At 37.6% G+C, this 26,089-nt stretch overlaps 1 protein-coding gene across 4 annotated transcripts in view; it reads left to right on the forward strand.

Annotated features, from left to right (window-relative positions):
• Window positions 1-26,089, forward strand: part of Dnah11 (dynein axonemal heavy chain 11) — a 331,880-nt gene that overhangs the window by 510 nt on the left and 305,281 nt on the right. For 2 of the 4 annotated variants that reach the window (XR_009228549.1, XM_046463517.2), the window contains exons 1-8: window positions 1-60; window positions 1,343-1,486; window positions 9,780-9,976; window positions 10,375-10,564; window positions 11,548-11,647; window positions 14,406-14,617; window positions 20,846-21,079; window positions 22,544-22,711. The exon at window positions 1-60 is cut by the window's left edge and continues 510 nt beyond it. Coding sequence is in view for 3 of the 4 variants with exons in the window: in XM_046463517.2 (XP_046319473.1) it covers window positions 1-60; window positions 1,343-1,486; window positions 9,780-9,976; window positions 10,375-10,564; window positions 11,548-11,647; window positions 14,406-14,617; window positions 20,846-21,079; window positions 22,544-22,711 (1,305 nt within the window). In the remaining variant the exon portion in view is untranslated. Of the gene's footprint in view, window positions 61-1,342; window positions 1,487-9,779; window positions 9,977-10,374; window positions 10,565-11,547; window positions 11,648-14,098; window positions 14,180-14,405; window positions 14,618-20,845; window positions 21,080-22,543; window positions 22,712-26,089 lie in introns of those variants that run through there. The other 2 variants (XM_058585342.1, XM_058585343.1) reach the window with 2 other exon arrangements.

The following is a 26,089-nucleotide window of genomic DNA, read 5'->3' on the forward strand; positions in this document are numbered from 1 at the left end:
AGCCCTGTCTGCCTTGTGTTCAGCGTCGCCACCACTGGGCGGCTCGCGGTCTCCCGGGAGGTAAGGGGAGAGGGGACCTGCCACGTCTCTGGACGGGTAAAACGGACGCTCTAGGTGGGAAAGTCCTGAGTGCCTCCTCGTCCCGCACTCCCCGGGGCGCTTAAAAAAATTTAGTTTGAGTTCTCTAGCCTGGAATCCACAGAACCCCTCTCCTCTCACGTGCTCCACTTTGCAGTTCAGCTTTATAGTTTTCAGTCCTTTTCATCTGACCGAGAATCTCCCATTGAGCTTCTTGAGACGGTAATGCAGGAAATCCAGGGTTTTCTGCAGAAAATAATTTCCGTCTCAGTCGCTCGTGGGTTACTCTGAAATCATATCCTTTAAAACATGTTTGGTAGAGTTCTTATAACTTATCACTGGTTAGTCTGACTACCTGTCAACCACATTCCATTCCGGGGAGAAATATCAGTCCTTAAAAAGGAGCGTCCAGGCAATATGTGCACAACTTGGTGATCCTTCCTTTCTCCCTCTTTTCCTCCTTTCCTTTTTATTTTTGAACTTATGTTGCTTGTCCACTAAAATCTGGTTACTATATCAAGAACAGCATTTGTAGTTAGCATTTTTTCCTATGTGAAGAGCTTGGAGGAAGATTCGATCTTTAGGCAGTTGTGTCTCAGGTGTGCATCCTGGATGTCCTTAGGATAGTTGGAAAATAGGATCCCAGACACTAAAGTGTGACATGAAGGTTGTCTGAGGGTTTTGTGAGTTTTGAAAATCTTTGTTTTGGTATTCTTCTAATTGTAACTTATTATTTAAAAGTCCTTCAGCCAAAAAAGTACTTTAGTGTTGAGGAAGCTAAATAGAAATGACTCAATAGTTGTGAAAATGTTAGAATATCTTGGTTAAACACTTCTAATCTTTGCCTTGAAGACAGAAATACAAATTAGACTCTTGTGCCTTGTGTTTATCTCAGTTTGGCTTATGTCCAAAGAAGAGAATATTATTAGAAATAATTTTTAAGATTGAAACATTGTTTCTGCTCTTTTTAAATTATGAGATCTTATGCTATGTGTTGATTTGCTGTAATTGACATGCCTTTAAAGGTGGTATTTCCACACCAATAATACTGTGAAATTAACGTTATAAAAAAAACAAAGAAAATTGTATGTACTTTGGAGAATAGGGAAGAACACGAGAATGACCTTGTTTGTAAAGGTGGGCAAGATGCCAGGTTTTGTTTCTTATGTTAGCAATCTGGCTACAAATTGGGAATAGCAAATCCTGCTTGTTAACCAGGAAACTATATAGTGAACTTGCGTTAATTATCTTGTTCTTGTTTCAGATTCCAAGAGATGCAAAATATAAAGTTGTTTATATTGCTAAGAAGATTACTGAAAGCACTGGAGTAAATGATTTATCTCGAACGCTTTTATTTGGAGAATTACCTGCATCATCTCTTGGGCATATAACTGCTTTCCTAGATGAGGTACTAGTCAATTCAAAAATATTTGAATTTTTCGTTTATCTCCATGATCCTTGGAATTATTTGACTATTGAAAAGAAAGAACACATAGAAGTCAGTAGTTTCTTTAGCCAGGTGGTTGGAGAGTAACAGCATTTAGATTGTTTCTGTAATGAGCCAATACTGACCCTAACACTCAACAAGTGGTAACTTGTCAGGTCATTCTTCTTTCCCTTCTTCCTCACCAAGTAATGGAAGTATATGTAAATCAACTTGAATTGGCTAGGTTCTTGCTCTTAGTTGTAGATTTTAAACTTCCCCTTCAGATAAGATAAGCTTACATTTGAAAATGGGTATTATCCATTTTTCAGATTCTTGTTAGAAACTAACAGTTTGAAACTGTGATAGAAAGAATTAGAAATATTTGTCTTAAAACTCCCTTAACCCCTTGCTATTATTTGATCTGGAATCTCCCTCTGAAGGCCCATGTTTTCAAGACTTGGACCTCAGCTTGGTGCTAAAGATAGGTAGTGGACCCTTTAACAGGTGGGATCTAGTGAAAGGAAGTGATGTCATTGGGGCAATAAGGATATATAAGGACCCCAGCCCCTTCCTTTCTCTTGGCTTCCTGGCTGCTGTGAGGTAAGAACCTTTCTCCGTCACCCAGTCTGGCCATAAGGTGCTGCTACCTTGCTACCAGCACAAAAGCAATAGGGTCAACCAACTATATGGACTGAAACCTCTGAAACTGTGAGTCAAAATAAACCTTTCCTCCTTTAAGTTGATTATCTTGGGTACATTGTCAGAATGACAGAAAAATGACTGATACATCCCTTTACATCAGGAGATGTTCTTTGAACCTATCACTGGTACTTTAATGTGCATTTGAATCACCTGGGGATTTTGTGGAAGGTAGACTGAATTTTTTGGCCTTCAGTGGAGCCCCAAAGTCTTCATTCCTTACCCGATGCTTTTTGCAGGCTATCTTTGGAAGTGTAGGTGTCATAGAATTAGAGCCGTGGTTTCCAAGCTTTACTGAACCTTAGGTTCACCTGGGGGAATATTCTAACATACCAATGACTGATAGCAATTCAAAATGTCTGTGGGAAGTTGTTCAGGCTTCCCAGTTGATTGTAAGGCATAGTAAGCACTGGAATCAGTGGTTCAGATACCTGTCCATGAAGTCAATTGTAAAAATTGTTTATTAAATTAGAACTCAGTAATCAGTCCTGCCAAGGCTATATGGTAGGTAAAATTGCTAGTACATTTATTAGTTATGATTTACCAATTTCCCTTTATCTCTCTTCTACTTCCTGAGTCTTGGCACTGTCTTCTTGAAAGGAGGTATTTTCTTATTGTCTTCAGGCAGGCCAAGTCTCTTGCAACTAGCTCTAGTACTCTGCCTAGGCTCCCCTCTCCCTGCATCCACTAACTGGTTTTAGCTGATTATAGGGAGAGGCTGGGAAGAACATTTTCTATCTTTAGTACCTGGAACAGTTTTTGGTATGTAGCAGGTGCTCAAGAAATTTTTAGTGAATCTGATGAGTTTCTGTTGTAATTTGCATCTAGATGGCCATCAGCTGGGGCTTAGAAGGGCAAGACTACACTCTTCATGGAGATTCCCGCTCTACCATCTGTGTTTTGCAAAAGAGAAAACTGTCGAATTCCTTTGATATTTCTCTGACTCTATCTCAGTACCAGAATCTGCTCTGCATTTAGAAAAAGGGTTAGATGAAAGAGTATGCCAATGTGTACATGTATTGGAAACATAAAACATCCAGAATTTAAGTTTAATAAGTGGTTTAGAAGGGTCTAAAATGAGCACTGGGAAAAAGAAAAAAAGTAAAGACATCACATTATTATGTGGTATGTATCAGGTGTTCAAAAAATTTTTATTACAAGGTTTATATTTGGTATTAATGAGGCTATAAGGTCTGACTATATATTTTTAGGTTAAAAGATCCAAAGATTTTCATAGCTTAGTACCCACTGTAATACAAAATTAGCTGTGTTCTAGAATGTGTCAGGGACTCCTAAACTTCTTTTTTCCAGCCAAGATCTCTCTCCTGTCCTCCAAACTTGGAGAGCCACATTCCTTCCAGACACTTCCACTCTGTATAATAGACCTCTCAAAGTTGAACTTCTGGCCTTCCTCGACCTTCCTTTTCTGGCTTTACTTGTAGTTATTCCCAGATTAGTGGAGGTGAGTCCTTACAATTGTTTAAGGCAGAAGTCCTTGGAGTCATCCTTGACTCTGTGTCTCAATGTTATATTGATTCTGTTAGGAAATTGTGTATGTTCCGTCTTCAGAATACTTCCCAAATCAGTCCCCTGCCCCCCTCCACTGCTTCTTCCCTGATTCAGTTCACCTGTACCACTACCCTGTGTTACCGCCTTAGCCTTTTAAAAGATCCCCCTGCTTCTGTTGTGGCTCTCATTCACAACCTATTCCCAGCACAGCATTGGAATGAACTTTGTTGAAATATGAACCACAATATGTCACTTCTCACTGCCTTGGCTCCTGTTTTACTCACAATAAAGGCCCAAGGACTCATCGCCATTAAGACTTTCCTTTGGTGGCTGCTGCTGGGAATCTGCATTACTAGCATCACCTGGAACTATAGGACCTCAGATCCCACCATAGAGCTGCTAAGTCAGCTGATTGAGTAGAAGTGCTGAAAGCACTGGCTCCAAGTTTGTGGTCTGGCCTCTTCCTTCCTTCTCAGAATTCATCTCACTTGCTAACTACTAAACACCTCAGGCATACGCTTGCCCTAGGGCCTTTGCGCTCACTGTTTCCTCCTCTTTCCCTGAATCTACTCAGCTAACCCCTTCTGGTCCTTCAAGTGCTGGGCTCAAATAGCTCTTTTCACTGAAGCTTCCTTCCTGGAAAGTAGGGGGGTTTTCCGAGGTGGAAACCAGGGTGAGGCAAGGACATATCCAAATCAGCAAAATTTTCATCATAGAAAAGCAACTCCAAACCAATGCATTAATTAAGATAAAATATTTTTAACAGTGAACATCTTATTAACTTGGCAAAAGAAATGGGTCTAATGAAACAGACTGAGGACCTGATACAGAGTAGATGTGAGCTAGTGAATTTGGAAGAGGTGAATTCAGCAGGAATAAAGGTGATAATACACATTCAAAGTCATAGCAAAATCCATATTACTTTGGAAAAAAATATACATAACACTAAACTATTTTTACAACTTTGTCAAGTTCCACTTTGCCACATTTGAAAATGTATTTTATTATTTTGACAAACATGAAATTACCTCCTAGTCTCATACTTTTTATTATTTAGTTAGTTTTAAAGGTAGAGTCGATTGCTGGAAACATTGTATTTTTTTTTTCTCATTTCTGGCATTATTTTAGCAACAAAATCCCCGAGTTTTGTTTTTTGTTTTTTGATTTTTGTTATTGTTGGTTTTTTTGTTGTTGTTTTCTTCCTCTGCACTGTCTTATTTGATACTCTTATTACAGCTTGAATGCAAATTTGAACTTCTAGCTCTTCTCCCCCACATCTCAACAAACACAAGAACCTCACACACAGGCCAAGGAAGCAACACACAGTGGTTAGAGCATTCCTTACAACATTGCTTATAATATAAAAAAAATTACAAAAAAAAAAAAAAAAAAAGAGAGAGATAGAGAAAGTAGTTACCAAATAGGGGAATGGGCAAAGTAGGAACATGCAATAGTTGCTTAAATGAACTAAGTCAAGATGTATTCACCTGAACAGACTCATTTTTAAAATGAAGGTGAGCGCAAAAAGTAAACTGGAGGTCAGTAATACTACCACTGAAATTCTGTGTGTGTGTGTGTGTGGGGGGGTAGGTTCTTGGGATTAAACCTGTGGCTTCATACTGCTAGACAAGCACTCTACCACTGACCTATACCCACAGCTCCTCTGCACTTTTTTGTGTTTTTTAAGTACTGGCATTCAAACCTACGGCTTCAAGGATGCCAGGCAAATTGTCTACCACTAAACTACATTCCTAGCCACAATTGATGATTTAAAAAAAAACAAAACAAAACTGTACTATATATTGTATGTAAGAAAATATACCCTAGGTATGGTGATGCATACCTGTAATCCCAGTGGCTAAGGAGGCAAAAGGATCACAAGTTCAAAGCCAGCCTCAGCAACTTAGTGAGGCCCTGTCTCAAAAAGTGGTCTGGAGATGTGGCTCAGTGGTTGAATGCCCCTGAGTTCAATCCCTGCTTATCTGCTCTGCCTCCCCCCCCCCCAAAAGAAACATGAATGAGGAGGGGTACACTACAACTGTAGAATAATGATCATCTCTTAAAAAGAGAAGGAAAGAGTTTCAGAGAAGATAATACAATTTTATTTTAACCTTCTTGAATAAGGATAAATAACATTGTAATGCAAATTTTTTTAAAAAATAAAAATGCCCTACAATCAACATTTAATGTAAAACATAGGATTAGTAGCACTACTAATCCATATGGAGTCTGAGGCAAAAGGTAGTGTTCATTAAATTTTTTGACATTTTTTCATGAAAATCTTTGAAGTGTGTGGGTGGCAATGGAGATTGAATCCAGGACCTCATACATGCTAGGCAAGCCCTCTAGCCCTGAGCTACATCCCCAACCTTTATTTTGAGACCAGTCTTGCCAAGTTACTGAGGGTGGCCTAGATTGCAATTTTACTGCCTCAGGCTTCTGAGTAGCTGGGATTATAGGTGTGCACCACTACATCTGGAAAATTTTGATGTAAAAATAGTTTTTAAATGTCCATCTTGATTTCCAAGTTCTTTGGTGCCCTCTTAAATTTTGTTCTCCAGGCAAGTATCTTAATTACTTTATCCCAGCTCATTCTTGAATCTTTGACTCACTAACATGTTCCAATCCCCAGAAATATTGTGTGGCACCTAGTAGGAGTTTGGTAATTATTTGTTAAAGGAATGGAAGTTAAATGAAGGCTAAATGATGTGTTCTTATTAGAGACAAAACACTTCAGCTTTTTAGAGAAAAAGCATATGATGTATGATGTCTACTTTTTGAGCAACATTTGAAAAGAATAGTTGGAAAATTCTATGCTGATAAGCCTAAAATTGCTAGTCATCATTTAATCAATATCGATTGCATACCTAGTTGGTGGCAGTTCTTGAACACTTGAGATAAGTAATGTACTTTTTGCCTTCAAAAAGAGTCCATTGGGCTGGGGGTGTACCTGAGAGGTAGAATGCATGTTTAGTGCATGTGAGGCCCTGGGTTCCATCCCAAGCACTGGAAAAAAAACCCAGCCTAATTAGGCAGAGAGAGAAACCAACAGCAATATGGCATGGTAGTCAGGGCTGTAATGGGGTTTAGCGGGGAGTGGTGGGAGTCCGGTGGCATCTTCCCACATTGGAAAGAGTGACAGGAGGTGAGGAGTCTTGAAGAAAATTAACCTAGGTCTTAGTTTGGGAAACTTCCAGTTTTAGCCTGTTACAGATAAGTTAATATCTGTTATTTTTAGTGCTTCCTTTTACTCTCAAAAGTATCCATATGTGGTATGATGAATTATTTGGTTGCTTTGATGGACAAGGAGAAGAGAGCTCGATGTAGAATATGGAAGCCATTCTGGGTATCAGAAGAAATATGCACCCTGGCACAAAGGTGGGGAAATGCAGGTTGAGTTTTTAGAAGTTTATGTACCCAGATTGGGGGATGAGCTGGGAGGTGGGAGAAACAAGACTAGAGAAGCTGATAGAAAGTAAACAGCCTTGTGATTTTTTTTTTTTTTTAATTCAGATGGCTGCCAGCAAATCCCATTAGCCAAACTTAAGTCCTTGTGTTTATTGAAAGACGGTAACAGAAGTGCATGTCCTATGGAGGTTTTTGTCAGGTGGACCAAGTGGCTTAAACATTTGTTTCTCACCATTCTGGAGGCTGAGATCAGCGTGTCAGCTGGATAGAGTTCTTGGTCAAGGCTCTCTTCCTAGAGAGAAGTGGTACTGGGAAGGAGGGGGAGAGAGACTTGTTCATTTATCTCTGGTTGTATTTGCTCTTAGTAAACATGTCCAAATTATTTTGGGTCACAGAGAAAGTTTGGGATTTTCTTTACAAATCACAAAAACTGGACAATTTCCAATTGAACAAGAAAATCCCACAGACTAGTTGAATCAGTTTGTATGTAGCTATTAAAATTTATTATAATTAAAAAGCAAACTCCAGACCTATTTATCTTGTTTTATTTAAAGAAATGCTTTAGCTGTTTGCCTGAATAACGGCTTTTTCCAGAGCATGCAACTCAATCTCATAGCATTTTTTTCCCCCTGTAGTTCATAGCAGGAACATTAAGTTTTAAGAGAAGCTGGCCGGGTCACAGAATAGTAGAATGAAAGTCTGAAACAGATACCCAGTAGGAATGTTGACACTGGAATTGTCCTCAGACCTGACTTTTAGAAAAAGCTTTGGTACTGGGGATTAAGTCTAGAAAGTAGCTTCTTAGTGCATGTTCATCCTTATAAGCCTATCTCTTCAGTCTGGTTTAAAAAGCCCCCGTCTTCCTCAGAGCCTGATTGTTGTCATTTCTCTCTAGGGTGCTAGTTCCAGCCCCACGCAGCCCAAACTGGCAGTTTCTCCTAAGCGCTAGGATTCCTTAGTGCCCCATAATTCTGTGTTTCTGGCTGCAGTTTTCTGGAATGCTCTCTGTCTTATTCAGTTCAAGCTGTTGTAACAGAATACCATAGCCTGGGTGCCTTATAAATAATAAAATTTATTTCACATCCAGGCATGGTGGGGAATGCCTGTAATCTCATCCACTCTGGAGGCTGAGGCAGGAGAATCACAAGTTCCAGGCTAGCCTCAGCAACTAAGTGAGCTCCTGTCTCAAAATAGATTAAAAATCAAAAAGGGTTGGGGATATGGCTCAGTGGTTAAGTGCCCCTGGTTGGTGTGTATGTATGGGGGGGAGTATTTCACATAGCTCTGGGCTAAAAGTATGAGATGAAGACTGAAGATACTGGCAGATTTAAGCCTGGTTTATAGTTGGCACCTTCTAGTTTTGTCCTCATCTGTTGCAAGGGACAAATGAGCTCCTTTGAACCTTTTTTTTTTTTAAACAAGGGCACCACCAATCCCCCCAGAGCCCTCACAACCTAATCACTTCCTAAAGACCACGCTTTCTAATATGATCAACTTGAAGGCTAGGATTTCAACATATATATTTTGGGAAGACACAAACAATCTGACCATTGGTCTTGTCTTACCTCATCCTTTTGTCTTAAAGATTCAAGCCAAGTAACAATTTTTCTAGCAAGTCTTCCCTAATATAATTGTATCCCAGAGTCAGGTATTTCTTCCATGTTTATCCTGAACACACCTCTAATTATGGCAATGCTTACATTATGATTTCTGGTACTTCATCTATCCACTGAGCTTGTTGATCAGGGACTATTGATTGATCTCCATATTCATAGCTTGATGGATAGTAGGTGCTAAGTAATAATAATATCATTTGGAGAGATCTGTTTCAATACCATTTGAAAACAAAAGTGAATTTTCAGTTTTTCAGAATATTGTACAAGTCAAACATCCTCAATCCAAAAATTGAAAATCTGAATATTTTTTGAGCACAAACTTGATGCTACAAGTGGAAAATTCTATGCCATGGAATTTTGTTTCATGCACACAGTTATTAAAAATAATTGTATAAAATTACCTTCAGCTTACACAATAAAATGTATATGAAGCATAAGTGAATTTTGTGTTTAGACTTGTGTGTCAATCCCAAGATACCTCATTATGTATATTCAAATATTCCCAAGTCTCAAGAACCCTGAAATCAGAAACCCCTCTGGTCCCAGGTATTTTCAGTAAGGGGAGTTCAACCTGTGTTCTCCATGTGAACTTTAAAAAAGGTGGAGTAACTATTTTCTGAGCATTTCAGCTAATTGAAATTTTATAGTTATAATGTGTATAATGTATCAGGAAAATATATCATACGAATGCATTCAAAATAAATAGTTATTGGAAAGGAGCAAGAAAGCAAGAAGAAACCAACTTTGGGAATTCAACCTGAGTTTCTTATGTAAAATAGGCTCCGGAAATACAAAAAAAAAAAAAAAAAAAAAAAAAAAAAAACTTTTTTAAGGGAGTCTGCACAACTTCTTGTTAAATACATAACTGAATGAACAAGCAATATCATTTCTACTACAAAGACCTTATATCTTATGTCAATTTGGTATCCTAGGAGATTTATGAAATTGAGTGGTTTTGTTGCCAATTTTTATGACAAGAAAATCTTTGAAGGAGCATATTGTCTTTAAATTAACTGCTTTTTAAAACATTTTTCTTTCTCTAGATATTAGTGCCTATTCTTTCTAATAAGACCAACCATAAATCCTGGTCGTGCTTTACTTCACAAGATATGGAACATCATGTAGAAGTCATGAAAAATAAGATGCATATTTTTAGAGGCAAAATGTCTAGAAGAACTCTTCTACCAATTCCCACTATTGCAGAAAACATTGACCTGGATCAGAATTATTCAGAGACCAAGTATGTAATTGTGTACATATTTCATACAGCATATTAAAATGGAGAGCCAGCAAACCCATTTATTATCACATCCTTAGCAAACTATTTGCAAAGTAATGAGTTATTTTAGCTACATTTTATTTTTAAATGTTATTTTATTTCAAGGTATACTTTCTAAAGGAAAACCTCATTATCTCAACAACAATATTCCTTTAGTAAAATATTTTTTGAGGATATGGCATATTAGAGACCTACTAACCACAGAATAAAATGCCATAGCTTCAGTTAAGAATGTAAAAATAATGGATTTTGAGGAAATAATATTTAGGAAACTAGTTTACAGATGCATAAAATACCTATTAAAATTCATATCTGTATTTGGATAATTCACTGTTGGATTATCATTTCAATATTTGTAGGCTGCAGTCAAATGAGAGGAGAATACTTCATGCAGTTGAATCTGTGGTTATTAATTGGTCACATCAAATCCAAGAAATTGTAGAAAAAGATTCTATGCAGCCTTTGCTGAGTGGTCTTCATCTCACTCCTCAAAGTGAGCTGGATTTCTGGAGGATGAGGAGAGAGAATCTATCATGCACTTATAATCAAGTAAGTAGAGAGTCCTAGAAATTGTAAATTGAATAAGCAAAGAACTGTAGAGTGAGGTCTGAGTAGTGATATCCAGTAATTTTAAAGGTTTAAAGCAATCTTTGTATGACTCAGTGTTCTGCTCTGATTTTACACCAAAGTGTATATGGTATGCATTTTTAAAATTAATGGGGATTAAAGTAATTTTGCCTTCATGTGAATATTTTGACAGCATTTGAGATAATTGGAAATGTTTTTTGGCAGTGGAAAAAGAATGTTCCCCAAGGGAAATGGTGAAGATGCCAAAATTCAATTAATCTAGTTGATTTAATTGATTTGGGAAGGAAAAGTGTCTTGCTTACTGGATACACAGCTTTGGAAGAGCTAACTTTGGTTCCTCTACTGGGTGCTTGATAAGAGACACCATTATCCAAAGTACATATTTGAAGTCACGAATTGGTGTCAACATACTATATACACAACCAGAGATATGAAAAATTGTGCTGTATATGTGTAGTAAGAATTGTAATGCATTCTGCTGTCATTTATTTTTTAAAAAATAAAAAATGTTCTAAAACGTAAGATGGTGATTTACATGTTTTTTAGAGATTTTTCTGAAACAGATTAAGAAAGTTGGCATGGACTATGTAATGGTTTACATGTGTAAACTAATTTTTTGAAATTTCAAATGAAAACTAAATCAAAATAAACTTATGAAAAAAATTTTAAATTATTTTTACCTTGAAACAAAGTATGCCTTTGAGTATTAAATACTGTGTATATTGTATTGTGTGAGTGGAGGATAATTTAAATATTTTATTACAGACAGATTTAGTCATCTAGCTTACATTTATTAAAATTTTAAAAATATTTTTAGTTGTTGTTGGATCTTTATATGTGGTGCTAAGAATCAAACCCAGTGCCTCACACATGCTAGGCATGTACTCTATTACTGAGCCACAACTCCAGCCCCTTTTAAAAGTTTTTTTCCTTATTTAATTTAGCTTAAGGCTCCTGTTGTTCTCAAGATGGTCAAGATTCTGAAAACCAAAAAAAGCAGCTATTTTTCTACTTTGAAGGACATTTTCATGACTGTGGAAAATGGTAAAGACTCTTGTTCATGAAACGATGATGCTTGGTTCTTCTAATGATAGATTCATCTCACCCTTTATTCTTCAGCTATACTAAACCATTTTTAATTTACCTGGTATATAGTGGGTACTTACTCAAATGGCCCTAGATTGAAGATCTTATTAGAATATCTGAGTGAAGGGAGGTGCCTGGGTATTTGGCAGAGGGTAAATGAAAGACCCTACATAGAGGTTTTCCTATCAGCAGTCAGGCTGTGATTGTCTAGTTTTCTCCTAATAGGTGAATCTGTGCTTGATCTCCACCAGTTATTTGGCTTACAAGCACTCAAAGGCATCATTGATCTTTTGGTGAATATTAAATATGAAAATTATGAAAAGGTATCCAGTTAAAAAAAAAATCTCTTCTCCATCCTTGTCCTCCCACCATTTACTTTGAGTTTTGCCCAAATAGAACAGTTCTCCCTAAGGTTTTTGATTTCTGTTCATATTTCTTTCTCTAGTTTAAACAAATATGGATGTACATAAAACTGAAGTTTTAAATAAGACTAAAAATAATATAAACAAGGCAGACTTGGTGGCACACGCCTGTAATCCCAGTGGCTCAGAAAACTGAGGCAGGAGGATCGCAAGTTCAAAGCTAGCCTCAGCAACTTAACGAGGTCCTAAGCAAGTCCATGAAACCCTCTCTGAATAAAATATATAAAAGCTCTGGGGATGTTCAGTGGTTAAGTGCCCCAGGTTCAATTCCCATTACCAAACAATAAAAACTAAAAATAATAGCTGTTTTTGCTTGTTTCTAACACTAGAACATTTCATTTTTTTCCCTACGTGACATTTAGAAAGTTAAGAAATAATTCAAATTTACTTTGGCAGTATTTTGATATATCTTTAGGATTATTGCCATGAATTTGGTTAGAAAAGATGGTGTAGGGGGACTATTTGGTCTAGGTTATCTCAGAATAGAATTGGTGTTCTAACTCTGCTTATTAAACATTTTAAATTTGCCAAGTCTTTGTCTGGATTTCATCGGCCAAACTGGCCAAAACACCATGGTTTTGGTGTGGTATTTCTCATTCTTGTGATTGTTAGTATTTTAGGCCAGGTAGATCTTCGTCATAAGGGGACATCCTTGCACTGTAAGATCTTAGCATTATCCCTGGCCTCTATACTGCTCCCGTTTGAGTTGTGCCAAAAATGTCTCCAGACATTAGCAGATGTCTCTTGGGACCAAAATCTCCCCTAAGAACCACTGGATAGAGGTTATCATATACATTATATTGTATGGAACACACAGTAGCTTTGTCCTCAGTGAATAGATACTATTAGCATTTATTTTGTGTGTGTGAGTATAAGATGAGCATTCTCTGTGGATAAAACTGCTACAGAAATAAATTCCAGGGGTTCTCATAGTCTTACCAGCAAATGTCCTGGAGATTCAGAAAAAAACAATTTTCAGTTGAGCCTATGGCCCAAAGGTATGGTCAGTTAGAGGTAGAAGGCCCGTCTCAAAAATGTCCTTGTTGCTCTACAAAATTATCAAACATGCTTAACATGTTTTAAGGGCACTTGCCTATTAGATGCAGTTATTTAACTTTGAAGTTAATATTGACAAAAATACACTAATTTGAAAACATGAGTATATCTGGGACATGGGTACGCTCTTTTCACAAAACTTTATTATTTGTTTTGTTTTTGCCACGCTGGGGATGGAACCCAGGGCTTTGCACATGGTAGGCAAGTGCTCTACTACTGAGCTACATGCCCAGCCTGCAAGGCTTTATTGTTGGTGCACAGATAGCTTGGTTATATGTATATCAAGCGGAGTAGTATGGGTGAGTGACAAAGGTCAGTGGGTGTTTGTATTTTTAATGATCTTTTGGAATAACATATGAAAATAAGCTTTAACTTCATTCTCTACCTTCCTAAAAATAACCATTTTTCAGTTAATCAAAGGTATCTGTAGCCCCAGGAGCAAAGTGAAGTCTGATGGAGATCTATTTAGGGTACATTAAGAGGACTAGCTTTAACCAAGAGAAGGTATGAACTTGATTAAGCAGTCACTAGCAGTATTAAACTATTTTTTCTTCATATCTATGAGATTTTTAAGAAGCATTGCTTTTATCATGTTTGACTGATTTTTGTTGTAAAATTCACACAGCATAAAATTAACCATCACACAGTGTAAACTCAGTGACATTTAGGACATTGCAGTACAACTATCCCTTCTGTCCAGTTCCAAGATATTTTCATCACTGTTCTTAATAATTGGTATCTTTGTGAGTACTGTAATAGAAATTTTCTTAACCATTGCATCAGTTACTCTTGTAGGAAACTGGATTGGCCTGATAAATGATTGATTTGCGCTTGTCCCACGTACTGAGGAGGAATGAATGTTTTGGTGATGAAGCTTGTAATCCAACTCATAAAGTGACAGCAACATCACAGAGCTGTTTTATTCCCACAGTGTTTCCATGGGGTTGAGTAAATCTCTTTAGACTGCAAGGATTTCCCCCCCTGGGTCTTCAGCCACAATTACTTATGCTATGTGAGTAACTAGACCAGCGCTCTCCTGAGTGGCTGCGTTACAAATGAACGGTGTATAAAGTTTTTCAAACTGCTCATATGTGGATTGTAAGATAAATAATGAAAAAGGGAAGATGATAACATTTAAGTACAGCCATGTCGTTGGACATGGTTCTCTTGAACTTATAAAGCGAGTTTAGAAAAAAAAGAGACTACATCCTCTGCATGACAGTTCTCTTTCCTTTCAGCTCTTCTTGAAGCTCAGGACATAGAACTTTACCTGAGCCCTCTGAGAAGACACATTGAACGTCTCCAGGAAACAGAATTCCCACAGATCCACCTGCTAGTCGCCCCATTATTTCATACCGTCTGTCTCATTTGGAGTCATTCCAAGTTTTACAGCACCCCTGCTCGGATTATAGTCTTATTGCAAGAGTTTTGTAATCTCTTCATTGAACAGGTATGAAGCATCAAAAATAGGAACAAGAAGAATCATTGTACCTCTAGCAGTGGTGCACACCTATAATTCTATTGGCTCGGGAGGCTGAGACTGGAGGATCGCAAGTTCAAAGCCAGCCTCAGCAATGGCAAGGTGCTAAGTAACTCAGTGAGACTCTCTCTCTAAATAAAATAAAAATATAGGGCTGGGGATGTAGCTTAGAAGTTGAGTGCCCCTGCTTTCAGCCCCTGGTACCCACCCACCCCCAGTCCTCCTCCCCCCCCCAGTCCTCCTCCCCCCCCAGTCCTCCTCCCCCCCCCCCAGTCCTCCTTCCCCCCCCTCCCCCGCAAAAAAATTATTGCCATGAGGTAGGTTGTATTGGATTAGTGAAGAAAAAAATCCAGATTACTAATAAGAACACCATTTCCCTCTGTTTTCAGAAATGACTTTTATGGTTACAAAAGCCAGTAGCTTTTTTTTTTTTTTTTTAAATCCAAAATGCCAAAGGAGCTCTGGAAATTAGTGAGATACAGTCAAAGAACATATTGTTGGTGGGTTTTGTTTAACATCCTACTTTCAGAGAGATTTAAGGCAGATTCCAATAAAAGGTCAGTATGCAAAGTACCTTCTCTTTGGCCTTCCCTTTGGTTTCCACAAGATGCTGGCTGATAGAAGACTGTTAGGAATGAAGTGAAGTAGAGCATCTGCCCCCACCCCCAAATCATCTTTGACAGTTGTGGAATTGTATTAAAAGAATTTTGGTTCACTGTTGATCTTTAAAAATCTTTTATAATTATTTCTCTACCCTTAACATGCCAATTTTTTTTTTTTTTAAGTAGATCAGCTCCCTCTGCTTCCCCATCCTTTTCTGTGTGAAGTTTCATCCTTCTTGGGTTCATGGTGTCAACATATTGCATAATTTGAGAACTGAAAGATGCTTGGGTTCTGCAAAACCTGGTTGGTCTTAGTTGGGAGTATGTCTGGCTGCTCTGGCTACCATGATTAAAGAGTATAGACATGGTGCTTTAATCGGCACAAATTAATTTTCTCAGTTCTAGAGGCTGGAAGTCTGTGAGGAGGCTGAAGCAGGTTCATGTTCTGCTGAGGGCCCTCTTATTGGTTTGTAGGCAGCCAGCCACTTTCTTACTGTGTTCTAACTTAGTGATCATCTTCTCCTTATAAAGAGACAGTCCTGTTGGATTAGGGCCCCATCCTTATAATCTCTCTTAACCCCGATGATCTCCTGAAAACCATAGATCCAGAGATAGTCACATTGGAGTTAGCCTTTCATCGTATAAGTTTGGGAAGGACAAAATTCAGATAGGTTTCAGATGACTAAACAGATTTGAAAGATGTCATTTGCTCAATTTCCTTGAAGTTAGTGGAGAGCCAGACTAGATAAGCGATCTGCAGACTTGTGGTTTAGAGTTTCTGGAGTGTGAGATGAAGTTGTTAAGTCCCTCTTCCTCACCCCTTGAAGGAGGTGAGTGGTGTGTGGAAAAGTCTTGAGACTTGAACCAAGATAGATGCTAATCTATTAGAACCACTTAGGTAGGTTATATTACCCCTCTCTGAGCTTCAAGTTAATTTGTTGCTATATTTTATTGTCATTTCCTCTGGTTTCATTTTATTTCTGTTCCCGGTGTCAGACTTCGTTTTGCTCCATTTCTAGGCAAGTGTCCTGGGCCCCAATGACTCTGATCTCCATGTGAAACACCTGTTGGAGGGCCATAAATACAACTACTACTCCTCCAAATCTGCTTTTAGGAACCCTCATAAAATTATCAAAACCATTTTACTGCAAAGCTCCATTAATGTACAAACTCAGAGGGGGCTTTTCATTGGGATAGGTTGCTTTTAAGAAGTCCTGGCTACCTTTAAGCCTATAAATCTATTATCCGGGCCCCTAGTCTGTGTCAACAGCCAGAGTCTGCCAAGCTCCCTAGAGAATTCTGTGGCTTCTCTTGTTCCTTAGTTCTGGCTTCAGTCCAAAGGTTCCATTGACCTGATTTCTTTGATTGTCCAAATGGCAGATCCAGGATTTTTTAGTCAATCTGCCCTAATATGTTAAGAAGCAAAAATCAGCAATGAGCCAACACTCATTCCTGGATTCCTTAAAGAGCTAAGTGCCCTCTCTACTCCCCAATTGTTTGCTCATTTAATTTACATATTTAACAAACACTATATGGTGCTTATTGTTTTGCCAGGAACTACTTAATCCCTTTATAAAATATCAAATATTCAATTCTCAAGACTGTGGCATAGGTATTATTAGTAGCTCCATTTTATAATTAGAAAACTGAAGTTGAGAGAACATAAATGGCTTTCTCAAGGTTACCTAAGTAGTAAGTGATGAATTGTATGCCTATTCTATGATGCTCCATATTTTTAAAATTTTTATTTCTAATTAAAACATACATGATGTGCAAACAAGAATTGTAAAACATTCTTACAACATTTGTAACAATGGGAAAAGTTTTACAATTCTAAAACCATGAAACTCAGCATTTAACAATTTTTTTCTTCCCCTAAAACTTATGCATAGTTATGCACTTTATGATACACACAATTTTACTACCTTCTTTGAAAATGACTTTTTGTTGCTGGATATACAAATTGTTGCCAGCCTTCTCTATTATAAACTACATGGGGAAAAAATTTTATGCTAAAGCCCCTTTTCTTTAACTTGGATAATTGGCTTAGTGTTAATTCAAAAGGTACAATCTTTTCATGACTCTTGAGCAATATTTGATATTTGCAAATTTTTTCCTAAAAGGATATTATTAATATGCTTGAAGTTTTACTACAACTTGCCAACTTTGAGCATTACCATTTTTAAAAAACTTGGGATCATTTACTGTGAATTTAGCAGTATCCTGTAGTTTATTTGTACTTTGCATGATATGTGTGATTATACATTTTATGTACTTTTTCAATTGTGTTTCTTCATCTATCCTTCATGTACTTCGCTTTCATGAATTTATTGATCCCATCGTTTCAGTAACGATAAACCATTTTTTAATTTGTTATGTAACTAAGGGTCATAATCTGTTATTAGAGGACATAAACTGGCATTCTGTCAGCTGCATTTTGCATAATTTATTTTTGTTACTGGGGATTTAATCTAGGGATGTTTACCAATGAGCCACATCCCCAGCCTTTTTAATTTTTTATTTTGAGACAAAGTCTTGCTAAGTTGGTGAGGCTGGCCTTGAACTTGTGATCCTCCTTCCTCAACATGAGTTTCTAGCATTACAGGTGAGCACCTCCATGCCTGGCTTTTTTTTTTTTTTTTTTAATTGCCAGTCTTAAATTTGATAGATTCCATTTAAATTCCAGTGTTTAGCCTCCACTGAAAAGTCAGAGATATTTTCACACTGGCTGTGTCATCCCGTTATCACAGTTGATTCCTGGTGCTTTGGGTGCCCCTTTCAATGGATCAGTTGCAGCCCAGATTACTGTCGTCCTCATAGTCTGCTGCTGCTCCTGATCTGCTTTACTCATCATCTGCCTGACCCAATGGATGGTTTCCAGTCACAGACAGAAACCCTGAATTACTTTAGAAGCAAATGTGCTTCTCCTTACTTGTTTCCTTACAGTGATCATTAACATTGTCACTTAGGTTAGCTCCACGCAAGGGATCATTGGATTTCCTGACATGGTGATACACATAAGTTTCAGCGATGGGGATTTTCTTAATGCCTTGACTAATTTCTCTGCTAATCCAACTTAAACTTCTAGTTAGTGCATGGTTACACCATAAGTCCACCACTCTTCTATTCTATGGTTTGATATCTCTATAGGTGAATATTGTTATCCATAAGATCCTGGGTGGAGAAGAATCAAAGTCTGAGCAGTCAAGCCTGGAGAAGAGGTATCAGTATTGAGCAAAAGAATCTATAAAAGCATATAAATAATAGAGAAGAAGCAGGTGGGAAATGGGTGTTATTAGACAATATCATTGATCAATTGGCTAATTGATATGTAATTGGCTTACTGATATGTAAATTGATTAGCAGTACAGTTGTCTCTCAGTGTCCACAGCGGACTAGTTCCAAGACTCCCATGGCTACCCAAATCCTTGGATGCTCAATTTAATTGTATATGATGGTCTAGCATTTGTATATAACCAATGCATGTCATCTGGTATACTTTAAATCACCTGTAGATTACTTCTTATACCTACTACAATGCAAATGCTATGTGAATGGTAACAACCAATAATACTGTATTGTTTGGGAAATGATGAAAAGAACAAGTCTGTTCATTTTCAGTACAGATACGATTTTTAAAAAATGTTTCCAATCTGTGGTGATTTGAATCCATGGATGTGGCGGGCTGGACAGGGCTGACTGTATTTGTTTATAGAACCTTCAAAGTAGGACCAGTTCATACTCAATCCTGTGGCTTTTTGTTTGTCCTGATACCATTAAGTATAAGATAATAGAGGTGTGTTTGGGTCTGCTCCAGAAACATTTGTAGGAGGTAGAAAGGAATTCAGAGTTTAAGAGCTAAAATGGATCTTGAGGTTCTCTAATTCATCTCTCTCATTTGCAGATAAGGAAATAGATCCTCTGAGACAACTTGCCCAGGTCTCTTGACTCCTGTGCGTTTCCCTCATAGTCTCTGCTGCCCAGTCCAATACTGTAGACTGGGTTTTATAATCTAGGATGTTAAGAGCTAGTCAGGGATATTATTTTAGGAGATCTTACTCAACAGTGGGCATATGAGTAAACTGAATTGACTATGATGATCTTGCCTACATGCAGGCCAGCCGGCTAGCACAGGAATGAATACAGGGGTGGCTTGTCCAGTGATGTTACTTTGAGTTTAAGTAATTAGGTAACAGGAAGCTGAGAAGGGAAGGAAATTGAGTTCTCTCTATTCTCAACTTACTAAAACATCAAAGCATCATATACATAATGGTAAATGGAGTATACCATATACTATTCCAGAGTGTACACTGTTTTGAAATTCACACTATGAAGGGATCACTGGTGGTTCTCCTCCCTGTTCTGTGTTGGCAGCCTTCACGTAGAGATTAATTTCCAGCCAGAGGAGGAAATAAGAGCATAGACTGGGAATCAATGGCTGGAATTTGAAGTATTCTGATCAGTGTGGTTTTAGACACTGATCTTTTGGGCACTGGGAATTGAACCCAGGGGTGCTTTATCACTGAGCCCCAGCTCTTTGATTATATTTTATTTTGAGACAGTCTTGCTCAATTGCTGGGGCTGGCCTAAACCTGCAATCCTACCATCAAAGCCTCCCAAGCTGCTGAGAGTCCAGGTGTGCGCCACCACAGCTGGCGAGTGATTGTCTTATTGCTTTAAAAATGAGTGCCATACAGTCTGTCTTGAATGTAAAACTGTTGTATTAATGGGTTAGGGGATCATGTGTCTACATTTAGGGGGGAAAAGGACCTCCATATGCAGCATGGAACTCAATGGTTTTAAAACATTCCATTCTTCACTGATATCTTGAAAAACCTTATCAGCAACCACAAAATTAAAGATACATAATTTAAACCTATAATCTATATGAGGTTAAAATGCACCAGAAAATAGTATACAAAAGAAACTCAGAAGGCAGTTTTTGAGGTCCTTGAAGGGAGGAATTCTGAATGTTCATGACAAATATAATGAGACCTAGATGGTGGTCCTCACAGGTGCTGGCTCAGAGCTCCATGGATCAGCTGGTCTTTTTCCTTTATTCTTTTTCTCTTTCAAAATAGTTAATGCAACATATCTCAGATTAAACATCTTAAAATGCCACTTAAGCCCCAAGAAGAGAAGTTTGCTAACCCAGGAGAATTTTTAGTGGCATAACCATCTAATCAGCTCTTAGTCATTTTTGCAAGTGACCCTGTACTTCAGGTAAAGTGATGATATTTTAAAAACCCACATTTTGACAGCTTTCCCTGCTGGCTTGTGTATTTCCTTATATGAAATAATTGTGCAGAATATTTGCTGGCAGAAATACCTGTGCAAATTCAGATTACACAGTTGTCATATAGCAAAAATTTAGTCATCGCTAGAATGTATAAATCCAGAAATAGTTGGTGTTTCCTACATATTATTCTACCTTATAAAATTTATGTCATTGAAGCCCAAGTGTCTGAATTTCCAGAATTCATGCTTTGTGTCTTAGCATTGCCGACCCAATTCTAGATGTTGTCATTTTAAAACTATGAATTGAAAAAGATGGTAACAGTGAACTAACAAACATAGTCCTTTCCTTGAATCCTAGGCAATAGCTTATCTTTCACCTGAGGACCTCTTGAAAGGAGAAATCGAAGACTCGTTGGAAAAGGTGCAGGTTGCCATTAACATCTTAAAGAGTTTCAAACATTCTTTTTTCAACTATAGAAAACGATTGACAAGCTATTTTATGGGAAATAAAGATGTGAGAACTTGGGATTTCCCATCTCATCTGGTGTTTTGCAGATTTGACAAGTTCCTTGACCGTTTAATGAAAATAGAGGTATTTATTTATTGACTTTTTTATTCATATTGTGGGTGAGGTAAAAAAGCCAATAGCTTTCCACAGGATTCATGGACCAGCTTCTTCTATGTGATGGGAGGAGGGCTCCCTTCTTAGTCTCATGAGGGGCTCACAATGTCAGTGCTGTAAGGATAGAAGAATGAATTTAAAAGATTTAATTTGGCTTTTATTCATTTTTCATTCTGTTATTATACCAATTATAAGTCTTTTTATCTATTAGTCTTTTTAAAATTCTAATTAGTTATATATGATAGTAGAAAGCATTTTGACATATTGTACACAAATGGAGCACAATTCTCATTCTTCTGGCTGTGCATGGTGCAGAGTCACTCCAGTAGTGCAATCACACATGTATATAGGGTAGTAATGTCTGCCTCTTTCTACTGTCCTTCCCATCCCTACAACTCCACCCCTTCTCTCACTCCCCTCTATGCAAACCAAAGTTTCTTCATTCTTCCCTACCTACCCCCATCCCGCTATGGATCAGCATTCACTTATCAGAGAAAACATTTGGCTTTTGTTTTTTTGGGATTGGATTATTTCACTTGGCATGATATTCTCTAGTTCCATCAATTTACCTGCAAATGCCATAATTTCATTTTTCTTTATGGCTGAGTAATATTCCATTGTGTCTAGGTACCACATTTTCTTTATCCATTCATCTGTTGAGGGGCATCTAGGTTGGTTTCATAGTTTAGCTGTTGTGAATTGAGCTGCTCTTGTGGTTTACGAAGATCCTGAATGCTACAAATTAGGAAGTTGTAAAAGATTCCCTTTTCCCTGATATGTTCAAGAGGAAATATATAAAACATGGTTTAAATTAAGATTGCATACCTAAAAACCCATTTGGTAATTTAAAATAATTACACTGTCTTCAGTATATGGGACTTACTGGGTAAGATATTTTTAAGTTTGGACTGAAAACATGGCCTTATTTTCAAAGCTCTAATAATTTGGGGCTTTTATCGTTGATATAAAGTTCATTGAATTTCTTTCAAAATTAGAGGTCTACATTTTGAAAAATTCTAATTTTTGCTTAGCCAGCCGGACCATCTCATAAAGTCACTTAAATACCTAAGTAAGAGCAGCTTGCTCGTCCCTTTTATAACAGTCTCTGGAGCTCTCTTCCAAAAAAGGGACCTGCCTCACTATAAAGTGTAGGTGCCTGAAAATGTGAGTTTTGGATATCTCCTGGGGATCCGGCTTATAATTAGGAGGGTATAAAATTATAGGAGTCACATGTCTAACCATGGTAAGTTAGAGGGTCCTTGTATTGTGAGATGCTTTTCAGCAAATATAAAAATGGGAATTTGATTTTAAAACTTAATAATCACTTGGTTCAATTGCATCAGGAACAGTTTCTGTCATCTAAGTGTCCGTGGACTCACTGATTCAGAATGTTTAAAAATGTTCTCAGTTTGAAACTTTTGTGTTTTTACAAAGGATGTATTTGTCACCATGTTGGAATTTGAAAAGCTGGAAAGACTGGAATTTGGCGGTACCAGGGGAACAATTTTAAATGAGCAAATCTGCAAGATGAGTGAAGAATTTATAGAACTCTGTAAAGTCTTTAAACACAGCTCTTATGACCCGTCTGATTGCAACAACATGGTAATATTGTACCTTTGCATTTTCATTTCCTAGGATTCTATATTTTTAAAGCTGGAAAAGGAAGGAGGTTGCAGTGATAATAGGTACCATCTAGTCTGGCCCCTGTAGGACCAAAGAGGTTAAATGACTTGCCTGAAGTCTCTTAGCTTCTTGGTGGTGGGTCACAGATCAGAACTGAGGCCTTTGTATTTATTCTGGAACTGTTTCTGATATAACTAGACCTCAGTCTGGATTTGTTTCCTATGCATACTGAAAAGGAAATTTTCTATTGTAATTCGTTTTAGTCTCATTTTTTTGATGTCCATGTAATTTATATGTTTTATTATAGTTTTTTCCCAAATCACTGAATACATTTTTGGTCTGTTTATCCAATTAGTTTCACCCCTTTCATTGCATCTATTACTAACCTATATGTTGTCTCTTATAATGTTATTTAGAGCTATTTATGATTTTATGTATTCAACCTCAGGAAATAGCAGTAACTCTCAGACTTAATCTGATTTAAATTGTGACTTAAGGTGCTTCTGTTCTCTGTCACCTGTGAGCATCCTAAAGCTCTAAGATAAAAATAGAATCGTTTTAGTGGTTTGCCAAAAAACGGTGAAGCCTGAGTTAAAAAAAAAATTAATTTGTTTTTTAAAATACAAAATATGAATTTATTCACCATTGTGTTTTTATTTGGCTAAGTAATTGAATCTTTAAAATCTACAAATCTATGTTAGCTTTACAATGATGGCATTCAGGTAAGTGTAGTCAATGGTAAGAGGACACTGCCATGTTGGTACCCTACAATTTGTGGATAAGTGGGAGAAGCCTACTGACATTCTGAGCCTGTCCTGATAGCCTGTGTGATGGCTGGCACTTGGAAGGCATTCAGTGAATGGGACACTTCCAGGAGCCAGTGACTCTGCCTGCCTGAGTGAACTGTTGGAGGAAGACTGTGAAACTGGGCAGGAAATTTGAGTAGCAGGAGAGTTGTGCTTTCCTCATAATTATAGAAACTGGCAGGTTTCAGAATGCCAGGGTGAGAGAACTTGAGCAGGTTTCACTGATGTCACTACTTTGTCAATGCCCGGATCCTGATGTTCTTCCTTTGTCTGCCTGTGCAGTCACAAGAATGTGGGTGTAGACAGTGCATTTGTTTTAACTCACCTATCTGCTTGCTATTTGTATCTTGGAGGCCTATTTTACTTTGCACATAAGTAAAAGGACAAGGCCTTTGATGTCCAGGTCTGGGTTGGAGACCTCAACCTTCCCTTAAAGTTCCCCTTCATCTCCTATCTGATTACCTTGCTCTAAGATATAGTCTAGAAGCTGCTTAATGTTCATCATTCCTTAAAATTAACACAAGAATTAACTAAAATTTTACTTAACTGGTACACTTATGTTGAAGAAGACCTTTTTTTTGGGAAAGTGTCTCAATTATCACTACTGCCTAAAAATATTGCATCTATTATATATATTTGCATAATAAGCTGTTCATTAGGTGTGTTTTATCTGAGTCCATTATACATTGATTTTTATGGTGAAATTAGTAATTTTTATATGCATACATGTGGTACACATATGAACGCAAGCACCCCTGCCCTTCCACTCCCAGTGCACACACCCTCATGCATCCTTCTCAGACCCCGTTGACTGTACACTCATGCTTACATAGCAGGATAGGTCATGATTGGCGGGCCATCTGCACTTTGGTACAGAAATGGTTTAAATGTATTCCATTAAATTAAAGAAATGATAACTAATTTACTTTCTGAAATGCTATTTAGTTTTCTCTTCACCAATCTCAAGCCTGTTAATCAGGCTTTCAGTCTTAATTGGTGTGACAAAAGGTCTGCTGCTGATGGTCCATGTGCAGAATGTGGGGATTTTCTCAGTGTTAAATTTTGTATATGAGGTGTCTTCCTGAGCTCCTGTGTTAATGCAGGAGAGTTTGGAGGTAACGTGATTGCATCATGAGCTGTAACCTAACCAGTCATCCTAGTTTGAATGAATTGGGTAGTAACTGAAGGCAGATGGGGTCTGGCTGGAGGAGGTGGGTCACTGGCATATGCCCTAGAGGAGGTTTATCTTCTCTGTGGAACAACACCCCCCTCCCTACCCCACTTCCTGGCCACCATGAATGGAGCAGTGCTTCTCCATCACACCCTTCTGCCATGATGTTCTGCGCCATCTTGGGCCCAGAGCAATGGAGTTGACCCACTATAGATTAAACCTCTGAAAATTGTGAGCCCCAAATAAATCTCTCCCTGGTCTAAGTTGGTCTTGTTGAGTATTTTGGTCACTGACAATAAAACTAGCTAACACATTTAGGCATTTAGATAAACATACTTTTTGGCTTCTCAATTATTAATACCAAATGGAAAGGTTACTTTAGGTATTTTCTTTGGCCTTTCCCACTTGAGATCTAGACAATTGTGAGACTGGATTTCTTTGTTGAATATGTTTAACAGCTACTTTGATACCGTTATACTCAGTAGCTGTTCTTTGCTGGCATTCTGCATTGTCACTTAAAAAAAAAATTTCTTGATTTACTAAGCAAGGATGGTGCTTGCTTCTTGAGGGGAATCTCGTGATTCCATTTAATCTCTTACACAGAGCCAATTAATATTTACTGAGTGCTGGGCATTGTGCCAGAATCTTCACATACTTCCTGCTAAATTCTCACTATAACCCTGAGAGTGGTTTCCCAGGCAAATGAAGGTTGAGTAAATTACCTGACATTGCAGTTTCCAGGTGATGGAACAGAGATTCAAATCCAGAGCTCTCATCTTCAAGCCCTGTGTTCTTTTCTCCTAGCTTCAGTATTTATTTTCCTCCTTACATCCTCACTGAAACCAAGGGAATAGGTTCATTTTAAAGACCTGTGTCCTGGGATGAGGTGGTCCACGTTTCGGTGTCCATTTTCCTGCTAGTTTTCTAGGAGGGTTGTTCTGGTACTTAGCCTGCCATCATATCGGGATCGAAGACACATTTTTAAAGGATTTGTGTAGTTTATCTGTACCAGCTATCTGAATCCTAGAACTAATCCATTTTCCCATTCTTGTCTACTGAACTATATTAATTCTTTTAATATTGCTGTATATAGTGTTTTCTGATTTATACAAATTTCTTTTAGTCATCTATAAGATTTTGATATTTTTTTTTTCAATGTGAAATTTAATGTTTAAAAACATTACTTTTGGGGGCATAGCACTTGACTAGCCTGTGTGAGGCACTGGGTTTGATCCTCAGCACCACATTAAAAAACAAACAAACAAACAAAAACAAAGGCATCCTGTTCATTTACAACTACAAAAAAAAAAAAAAAAAAAAAACACCCAAATAATACTTTTGTAAAGGTAATATTTACAAAAATGTTACCTGGCACCATTC

This window comes from Marmota monax, unplaced genomic scaffold (assembly GCF_021218885.2).
Source record: "Marmota monax isolate L192 unplaced genomic scaffold, Marmota_monax_Labrador192_F-V1.1 WCK01_AAM20220418_F8-fsc00057, whole genome shotgun sequence".
Taxonomy (NCBI): Eukaryota; Metazoa; Chordata; class Mammalia; order Rodentia; family Sciuridae; genus Marmota; species Marmota monax.